Raw genomic sequence first — 10,724 nt, 5'->3', positions numbered from 1 at the left:
TTTGTCTGACATGCTTGTAAACTGTTCTCCTTTTGGAAAAGACAATTAAATACCTTTTCTATACAATTGTAATACAAAGAAACCATGCTACCTTTTTCTATTTTCTATTTAGATATTTCCCTAACACTACCTACCTACTATAATAATATGCTATCTACTCTACATCAGAGCCAACCCTGAACAGACCCTGAACAGATCCTGAACAGATCCTGAACAGACCCTGAACAGACCCTGAACAGACCCTGAACAGACCCTGAACAGACCCTGAACAGATCATGAACAGACCCTGAACAGATCCTGAACAGACCCTGAACAGACCCTGAACAGACCCTGAACAGACCCTGAACAGACCCTGAACAGACCCTGAACAGACCCTGAACAGACCCTGAACAGACCCTGAACACACCCTGAACAGACCCTGAACAGACCCTGAACAGACCCTGAACAGACCCTGAACAGCCAATCGTGGAAAATCACCACAACCTTTCACTTTCACTCTTGAACGCCTTGCTGGAGACGCCGGAGCAAATCTGAATCTGTGAGTTGAAACATCGAATAACCTTCTCATAGTTTGTTATTGCATAATTTCCTGAGAATATTCCTGTTATTCTAGTAGTATGAAGCAGGTCAGGTCCTGTCAGCGTTTTACTTTTCTTAAAATAACCCAAATAACGTTATAAGACTGCCAATGAGCCCTGGTCCATAGTGCATTAACCACTTGCATAGACATTTTCTCCTCGTGTGCAGACATTAACAATATTAACTGACCTCAACATCTCTCCCAGATTGTGATATGGATATGTCAATTTTCTCAAAGAGGATGCATCCTTTGATAATCTATATTGCCGTAAATTATGTCGCACTTCTTACTGTTTCCAAAATGACGTACTTGCTAAATCCTCGCTGTTAAATTCTGTTCTTTTATACATATGAAGACTACAGACGTTCTACTGAGATTTATTGAACTTGTGCACAGGAGTTCACAATACAAGTCTCGTCTACTCATCTCTCGGTGCAACAACATAATAACATCCTCTACTTTCTTTCGTTTTTTAGAACAGTTCTAACAACCCCATATTTAACCAAGATAAGATTGTATCTTGTTGTAATTAATACAAATTTAAAAAATACGATCTATTCTTAATGACAGATACACAAATATAACCAAATATTTCACTTGTAGCCTGTTGTAAATAAACACAACATAACATCTCTTGTATTATAATAAGGCACATTGCCGGCTACTATAAACACAAGTGTTATACTAGTATGTATCTGCACAGCTTACCGTTCAGCATTTCACAAACCTTGGCAACATAACTATTTCTGAAAAAGAACTCTTTAAAGATGAAGATATGTCCATATCAACATTTCATTTATTTGTCTAGAGTCACAAAGTCCTCATTAGTGTAGCAGATAATACAGGTAATAAAGGTAATAAAAATTGGCCGGCAGACAAAATCTGGCATGACAGGGCCACTACCTATACTTATACTACCTGTACTTCAGTACTATGAACCTTGAACTAACTACTAGGCTGACTAACTGAGCAGTGAGTGGGTGTGTGTCTCTCCTACCAGGTGTGTTCCTTAGTTCCTTCCTTGGTGTCATTATGAGTGTGATCACCTCCAGCCTATCAGGGGATCAGGAGAAGAAGCTGCTGTCTCTGTTTGGCCAGGTCAGACTCCATCTCCTCTACAAAGCCAGTGTCCATGGCTATGACAGCGCAGCTTTCCACCAGCGCTGTGACCGCCAGGGACCCTCTGTCATTGCTGCCTACAACAAGTCTGGGTTTGTTTTTGGAGCTTACACCAGCAAGGACTACGCTCAGACCCAACAGCTTGTTGATGATGAGAAAGCCTTTCTCTACAGCATCAACGGCGAAAGGGTCTCCAGATCTAACGGCAAATATGGTTTCACGGATGGACAATATGGTCCAGATTACGGCGGCTTGAATTTCCTTTATGGTGATCAAGCGATTGTCAATACAGATTTAATACAAGACAAATATAAGGTTAATCAAGAAGAGATGCATGGAGGTGACTTGTACCTTACAGAGTTTGAGGTGTACAGAGTGGAGGGTGAGTAAAACTGCAGATATTAGGACATGCTGTCGTCTCCAATGGAGATTTACTAAGCAAATGCAGCAAGTGCCTATTGGGCACCTGTTATGTTAAACCAGAGGGAAAAGAGTGTAACAAAAAGTTATGGTCAAGACAAGAAATAGAATGTCTAGGTATCTACTTTATGAAGACTTTCTCATACGTGTAAACTTGGCTCAAGTGTAAGCTTTGTACAAGTCTAAAAACCTGTACTTATAAAGTGGAGGTAGTTATTTTTTTGGTCAGGCATCTCATCAATATAACATTGACTGTTAAATGTGTTACATTTTGAATACAAATCAACATGAGTTTTTGGAGCTGAACTTGAGTAATTTGCCTCCATGCAGACTTGGGAAGTCTTCTAACAAAGCCCTGGAGAAATGCACTATGGACATCTGAGTATGTATTGTTTCTTCAATCTTGTGTTTGCATTCTATCATGTACTTTACATTTCCTGACAACAAAGAATTTTAGATTTTTAAAGAATTTTAGATTATTTGAGAATTCAATATACAGTACTGAAGTCTGCAACCCAACCCACCAGTCTCTGGGAATCTTCTTTGGTGATGCTCTGCCAGGCCTGTACTGCAGCAATTTTGGCTTAAGTCACCTCTTCAGCAAATATTCAATAGGATTTAAATCTAGGGTTTGACTTGGCCAGTCAACAACTTTTTGGCCCTTAAAAAGTCCCTAGTTGCGATGGCAGTATGTTTTGGATCATTGTCCAATGAGATGAGGAGGCATTTGCTTGTACTTGGGCTGACAAGGTGTTTCTGTACACTTCATAATTCATCCTGACAGCTGCCATCAGCAGTTACATCATCAATGAAGACAAGTGAGACAGTTCCAGTCCCATCACTTTTGGGGTACCCTAAAATAAGAGGACGATGCATAAAAAGTGTTGTAATTTCTGAATGCCAATATGTACTTTACACAAATACCATCAAGTAAAAGCTGACTTTTGGAGTGTAGAGTCAAAGAAGAAGAAAAAGAAGAACATTGTTTTCACTGTTCCATGACTAACGCAGGAGACCTGTAAATGACATTTCTAAATACTTGGACTGAAATGACAATTAATCAGAATAGCCTGTCTCTCCCTGTCTCTCCCTGTCTCACCCTGTCTCTCCCTGTTTTTCCCTGTCTCTCTCTGTCTCTCTCTCTGTCTCTCTCTGTCTCTCTCTGTCTCTCCCTGTCTCTCTCTGTCTCTCCCTGTCTCTCTCTGTCTCTCCCTGTCTCTCCCTGTCTCTCTCTGTCTCTCCCTGTCTCTCTCTGTCTCTCTCTGTCTCTCTCTGTCTCTCCCTGTCTCTCTCTGTCTCTCCCTGTCTCTCCCTGTCTCTCCCTGTCTCTCTCTGTCTCTCCCTGTTTCTCTCTCTCCCTGTTTCTCTCTGTCTCACCCTGTTTCTCCCTGTCTCTCTCTGTCTCTCTCTGTCTCACCCTGTCTCTCTCTGTCTCTCTCTGTCTCTCTCTCTGTCTCTCTCTGTCTCTCCCTGTCTCACCCTGTCTCTCTCTGTCTCTCTCTGTCTCACCCTGTCTCTCCCTGTCTCACCCTGTCTCACCCTGTCTCACTCTGTCTCACCCTGTCTCTCCCTGTCTCACCCTGTCTCTCTCTGTCTCTCTCTGTCTCACCCTGTCTCTCCCTGTCTCACCCTGTCTCACCCTGTCTCTCTGTGTCTCTCTCTGTCTCACCCTGTCTCACCCTGTCTCTCTCTGTCTCTCTCTGTCTCACCCTGTCTCACCCTGTCTCACCCTGTCTCTCCCTGTCTCTCTCTGTCTCTCTCTGTCTCTCTCTGTCTCACCCTGTCTCACCCTGTCTCACCCTGTCTCTCCCTGTCTCTCTCTGTCTCTCCCTGTCTCTCTCTGTCTCTCTCTGTCTCACCCTGTCTCTCTCTGTCTCTCTCTCTGTCTCTCTCTGTCTCACCCTGTCTCTCTCTCTCTCTCTCTCTCTGTCTCTCTCTCTGTCTCTCTCTGTCTCACCCTGTCTCTCTCTGTCTCTCTCTCTGTCTCTCTCTGTCTCTCTCTCTGTCTCTCTCTGTCTCTCTCTGTCTCTCGCTGTCTCACCCTGTCTCACCCTGTCTCTCCCTGTCTCTCCCTGTCTCTCTCTGTCTCTCCCTGTCTCACCCTGTCTCACCCTGTCTCTCCCTGTCTCTCTCTGTCTCTCCCTGTCTCTCTCTGTCTCTCTCTGTCTCTCCCTGTCTCTCTCTGTCTCTCTCTGTCTCTCCCTGTCTCACCCTGTCTCTCCCTGTCTCACCCTGTCTCACCCTGTCTCTCCCTGTCTCTCTCTGTCTCTCTCTGTCTCTCCCTGTCTCACCCTGTCTCACCCTGTCTCTCCCTGTCTCTCTCTGTCTCTCTCTCTGTCTCTCTCTGTCTTTCTCTATGTCTCTCTCTGTCTCTCCCTGTCTCTCCCTGTCTCTCTGTCTCTCCCTGTCTCACCCTGTCTCTCCCTGTCTCTCTCTGTCTCTCTCTCTGTCTCTCTGTCTCTCTCTGTCTCTCTCTCTCTCTGTCTCTCTGTCTCACTCTGTCTCTCTCTGTCTCACTCTGTCTCTCTCTGTCTCACTCTGTCTCTCCCTCCCCCCTCTGACTCCCCAGGAGGAGACAGCAGCTGAAGACGGTCGTCCAGGGTTACAAGCCAGACATCGGCTCAGTGACCAAGGCTCGGTTTCTGCTGGTGGGTCCGGTCGGGGCTGGCAAGTCCAGCTTCTTCAACTCCCTCAGCTCAGTGTTCAGAGGCAACATGACATGTCAGGCCATAGCTGGTGTCGCAGGCACCAGTCTGACTACCCAGGTACTGGAGCCAATGATGTGTGTGTGTGTGTGTGTGTGTTTGCTTGTGCATTTGTTGTTTACGTCCAAACACCCAGGTGTGATGGATATGGTCAAGTGCAATTGCCATAATAATGTTGACGTAGTGTCGTAGTGTAGTATATTGATGAACACTACACTACTCAGTACCACTACCAACGTACACTTTTTATTCTGAAGACAAGAAGCCTCTACCTGTGGTGGGAGTCTAACCCGTCTTGCTGACATGTACTTTTGGTTTCTCTCTCCTTTATATAGGTCCTTTGCTATTTTTAGATGTGTGTTATTCCCATTTTTTTGCTATCAACGAATTCTAAAAGTTGTAGATTTTGTCATTATTTTGTCATTCTTCACTGTAGTTCCGCATGTTCAACATCAAAGCTGGGAAAAGCGGTAAACATCTCCCTCTGCTCTTGTGTGACACCATGGGGCTGGAGGAGGCCCCAGGGACGGGCCTGGACCCTGAAGACCTAGTCAGGATCTACAAGGGCCATGTGGAGGACCGCTATCAGGTTTGAATGAAAGTTAATGGAAGAAAATATTTTCTAAACATGACACTTGACGTCCTTGAAAGTTGTCCTGGTGGGGAAAGAAGAAGAGAGAGTGAGAGAGAGTGAGAGAGAGAGAGAGAGTGAGAGAGAGTGAGAGAGTCAGAGAGAGTGAGAGAGAGTGAGAGAGAGAGAGAGAGAGTCAGAGAGAGTGAGGGAGAGAGACAGAGAGAGAGAGAGAGAGAGAGTGAGAGAGAGTGAGAGAGAGTGAGAGTGAGATTCTCAAGATTGATTCTCAAGAAAGGGAGAAACCGTAAATAGTTTGATTGTTTGTACCTCTTAGTCTCTTGACCGCAGGTCAGATTGTACCACTATTTCAGTCCACCTGTGTGTCTCTCAGTTTAACCCCGCAGTGCCCCTGCAGCCCAATGTGCCTGGGTATCGTAAGCGTGTGAGTCTGAAGGATCAGATCCACTGTGTGGTGTATGTGATGGATGCCTGCAAAGTCTCCATCCTTTCCACCAAAATGTGGGACAGGTTGGCTGCCATTCACAGGAGGACCAACCAGATGGGTGAGTGAATGGGGGCGCATGTCTTTAAAGGTGACAATGTTTAAAAAAAACAACAACAGATACCTCTGCAATTGGCTAACATTGTATACAGAGTGCTGTTGACTATAGATATGATTGGATTAGCCTTTTGGCTCGATCTGGCACATTTACTGAAACATAAACAACATTTGAAGTTAGTTAATGTAAAAATAAGATCTCACACTCGGCTATTCTCTTATCTTCCCCGACTGCGTGTTCTTCCCAGGTATTCCCCAGTTGGTCCTGATGACCAAAGTGGATGAGGCCTGTCCTCTAGTGGGCAAGGACCTGCAGAAGGTTTATCACAGCTTTTACATCCAGAAGAAGGTGAGGTGTCTCCCAACAGATTAGGTTTGAAGATGACGTTTCTGCTCTAAAAACAGTTCCCCCTTTTCTCTGAAATAATAATAATAATAATAATAATTCATTAGATTTATATAGCGCTTTTCCGAGGCTCAAAGACGCTGACAATATGGGAAAAACGGAAAACACAGAAACAACAAGCAACAGATAACATGAGCACATAGAACACAGAGTTAACGAACGGGGAAGGGGAGGTTGTATGCATGTCCATGGGGGGAGGGGGGTGGCAGGGTTAGGGGAGATGGTTAGGGATAGGGGAGGTTGTATGCATGTCCAGGGGGGGGGCGGGGGTGGCAGGGATGGGGGAGATGGCTAGGGGTAGGGGAGGCTGTAGGCGTGGGAGAACAGGTAGGTTTTGAGGTGGGATTTAAAAGTGAGGAGTGAGGGTGAGTCTCTGAGTGGTTGAGGGAGAGAGTTCCAGAGGCGGGGTGCGGCTCGTGAAAAGGCACGGTGACCGAAGCCTTTGAGTTTTGAGGGTGGGACAGTGAGGGGAACAATGGATGAGGATCGGAGGGTACGGGTAGGGCTGTGGGGGAGAAGGAGGTCAGTCAGGTAAGGGGGGGCCAGGCTATGGAGGGCTTTGTATGTGAGGATGAGGACTTTGAATTGTATACGTTCTTTGATGGGGAGCCAGTGGAGAGAGTGGAGGACAGGAGTGATGTGGTCACGGGAGCGGGTGTTTGAGAGGAGGCGTGCAGCAGAGTTTTGGACCATCTGGAGTCTATGGAGGGAGCGGGAGGTGATGCCGGTGAGTAGGGAGTTGCAGTAGTCGAGGCGGGAGGAGATGAAGGCGTGGATGAGGGATTCAGCAGCGGGGGGGGAGAGGCAGTGTCTGATTTTTGCAATGTTTCGGAGGTGGAAGTAGGATGTCTTGACAATGGAACTGACGTGGGGATCGAATGAGAGGGTGGGGTCCAGAATGAAGCCGAGGTTGCGAGCCAGGGGGGAGGGGGTGATGGTAGTGTCGTCAATGGTGAGTGTGATGGGTCCGGTTTTATTGAGGGTGGATTTGGTGCCGATGAGGATGACTTCGGTCTTTTCACTGTTCAGTTTGAGGAAGTTGTGTGTGAGCCAGGTTTTTATTGCGGAGATGCAGGTTTCGATGTGAGTGAGGGGTGGGTTCTGGGTGGAGTTTGTGGTGATGTAAATCTGTGTGTCATCAGCGTAGCAGTGGAAGTCCAGGTTGAATTGGCGGATGATGTGACCGAGGGGGAGTGTGTAGCAGAGGAAGAGCAGGGGGCCGAGGACTGAGCCTTGTGGGACCCCCTGTGTGACAGAGGAGGAGGAGGAGGTGTGACCGGAGAGGGAGATGAACTGGTGTCTGTTGGTGAGGTAGGAGGTGAGCCAGTCCAGGGCGGTGCCCTCAACACCCAGTTGGCGCAGCCTTTGAAGGAGGATGGAGTGGGACACTGTGTCGAAGGCTGCGCTCAGGTCTAGTAGAACTAGGATGTTGAGGGCACCTGAGTCTGCAGAGGTGAGGAGATCCTGAAGGTTAGGATTGAGAAAGGATAAGCTGATCTTAGATCTGTGACTATTTTAAACTTTGACGATCAGAATTGGTGCAGCCTGTGGCGCAGGCGGTAGAGCCGGCGTCTAATGATCGCAAGGTCGGTCGGCCGACCGGCGGTTCAAACCCCGGCTGGCCACATGTCGAGGTGTCCTTGGGCAAGACACTGAACCCCAAAATTGCTCCCAATGAGCGGGCCGGCGCCTTGCATGGTAGCTTGCCACCATCAGTGTGTGTGTGAATGGGTGAATGAGAGGCCGTTGTAAAGCGCTTCAGAATAAGGTGCTATATAAGTGCAGTCCGTTTACCGTTTAATTCAACACTGTTTATCGTCCCACCTGTGTGTCTTCCAGGCCCAGGAGTTGAGTGCCTCTCTAGGCGTTCCCCTGTCCTGTGTGCTCCCAGTGAAGAACTACAGCCAGGAGATAGAGCTGGACGTGACCACTGACATCCTCCTGCTCAGCGCTCTGGACCAGATGCTCAACTATGCCGACAGCTTCTTTGAGAACCGGATGAACACCCTGAAGAGGGGGAGGAGCGTTATGCATCCAACCCTCTGCCTCGTCCCACAGTGGCTACGTAGACCACAAGTAGTTTGAATTCAATTCAATTCAATTCAATTCAATTCAATTCAATTCAATTCAACTTTATTCGCCATGTGCAGTGCACTAGGAACATGATTTGGTATTCTACCATACTAAAACAAGCTACAGTAGTACATACAACAACAAGACGACAACACGACAATACTCAAGACAAAATATACAGTACCAATATGAGTGGATATTATTAATAAATACTGTACAACTAAGTGCACGAACATGTAAAGTGCAAGGTGCAATGATCAGGAGTTATTGAGGAGAGCTATGGCTTTGGGGAAGAAACTGTTCAAGTGGCGTGATGTTTTTGTTTCCTTCAGTTACCTGTAAGAGTCTGCTGGTTCAGTTTTGAAAACTCACACGTCTCTCTTTTTTTGGGGTGATTAAACTTTTTATTGCTTTATCAGTATTCAAAAATACTTCACAGATTTATGAACAATAAGCAAACATACAACATACAAGTAAAACATTTAATAAATAAAGAGCATATACATTCCACTTGTCAGTGTGTAATATAAATCATCATCTAACTCATGCATATCCACTGGGTGAAGGCCATCATTATATGTGAATGTGAATGTGAATGTGAATTAATGTGAATGTGAATGGACTTTATTGTCATTGCTACAGTACAGGTACCAAACAACGAAATTTAGGAGGGGTGGCTCCTGGTTTACATAAATAAAGGCTATGTACACAATCCACTGTACTATACTGCACAGATAGTCAACTAGGGTTGTCATATTGCACAAAAGTATTTTTTCACGTTGTTTAAAGTGTCACAGTTTGCAGGCTTGAAATGTACATGTTTGTGCCTCAGCACTAGCTGCCATACAATCCGTCCAGACTGTCCTGGGCCCAGAACTTAGGCCTTTGCTGTGTTCAGGGCCTTGACGGCCCTGTGGTAGAAGCAGTTCTTCAGTCTGTTTGTCTTAGCGGCCGGGGTCCTGTACCTCCTTTTCGAGGGCAGCCTGATAAAGTGTACGTGCCCAGGGTGGGTCGGGTCCCTGGAGATCTTATATCGTGTAGATCTGCAAAACAAAAGTGTTTTTTTCACCATACTAGTCGGACTAGGGGGATAGAGGACTAGGGGACTAGGGGACTAGGGGGTAGAGGACTAGGGGAGTAGGGGGTAGAGGACTAGAGGACTAGGGGGTAGAGGACTAGGGGGTAGAGGACTAGGGGAGTAGGGGACTAGGGGGTAGAGGACTAGGGGAGTAGGGGACTAGGGGGTAGAGGACTAGGGGAGTAGGGGACTAGGGGGAAGGGGACTAGGGGAGTAGGGGACTAGGGGGTAGATGACTAGGGGAGTAGGGGACTAGGGGGTAGATGACTAGAGGACTAGGGGACTAGAGGACTAGGGGACTAGGGGGTAGAGGACTAGGGGGTAGGTGACTAGAGGACTAGGGGACTAGAGGACTAGGGGACTAGGGGGTAGAGGACTAGGGGAGTAGGGGACTAGGGGACTAGGGGGTAGAGGACTAGGGGACTAGAGGACTAGGGGGTAGAGGACTAGGGGAGTAGGGGACTAGGGGGTAGAGGACTAGGGGAGTAGGGGACTAGGGGGTAGATGACTAGAGGACTAGGGGACTAGAGGACTAGGGGACTAGGGGGTAGAGGACTAGGGGACTAGAGGACTAGGGGACTAGGGGGTAGAGGACTAGGGGACTAGAGGACTAGGGGACTAGGGGGTAGAGGACTAGGGGACTAGAGGACTAGGGGACTAGGGGGTAGAGGACTAGGGGACTAGGGGGTAGGTGACTAGAGGACTAGGGGACTAGAGGACTAGGGGACTAGGGGGTAGAGGACTAGGGGAGTAGGGGACTAGGGGACTAGGGGGTAGAGGACTAGGGGACTAGAGGACTAGGGGGTAGAGGACTAGGGGAGTAGGGGACTAGGGGGTAGAGGACTAGGGGAGTAGGGGACTAGGGGGTAGATGACTAGAGGACTAGGGGACTAGAGGACTAGGGGACTAGGGGGTAGAGGACTAGGGGACTAGAGGACTAGGGGACTAGGGGGTAGAGGACTAGGGGACTAGAGGACTAGGGGACTAGGGGGTAGAGGACTAGGGGACTAGAGGACTAGGGGGGTAGGGGACTAGGGGACTAGAGGACTAGGGGACTAGAGGACATGGGGACTAGGGGACTAAGGGACTAGGGTGTGGGAGATATACCAACCACTAGAGGGCGCTAATAAACCTTGTCCAGATACTAAAGGCTATTACTTAAATGAATGCAAACTCTAGCCATCTAGGGAAATAACTCACACTTAAGTTG

At 47.5% G+C, this 10,724-nt stretch overlaps 1 protein-coding gene across 1 annotated transcript; it reads left to right on the top strand.

Moving 5' to 3' along the window:
* Positions 1-1,612: 1,612 nt before the first annotated feature.
* LOC308173080 (interferon-induced protein 44-like) lies at positions 1,613-8,448 on the top strand (the record flags this gene model as incomplete). Its single annotated transcript, XM_080548044.1, has 7 exons — positions 1,613-2,081; positions 2,450-2,501; positions 4,689-4,884; positions 5,261-5,413; positions 5,790-5,961; positions 6,206-6,306; positions 8,203-8,448. 7 exons carry the CDS (start codon positions 1,613-1,615, stop codon positions 8,446-8,448), a joined length of 1,389 nt encoding a protein of 462 aa, XP_080404170.1.
* Between the last annotated feature and the right edge of the window lie 2,276 nt (positions 8,449-10,724).

This window comes from Nansenia antarctica (genome assembly GCF_963989245.1).
Source record: "Nansenia antarctica genome assembly, chromosome: 18".
Classification (NCBI taxonomy): domain Eukaryota; kingdom Metazoa; phylum Chordata; class Actinopteri; order Argentiniformes; family Microstomatidae; genus Nansenia; species Nansenia antarctica.
This window is presented reverse-complemented; position numbering and strand designations above follow the sequence as displayed.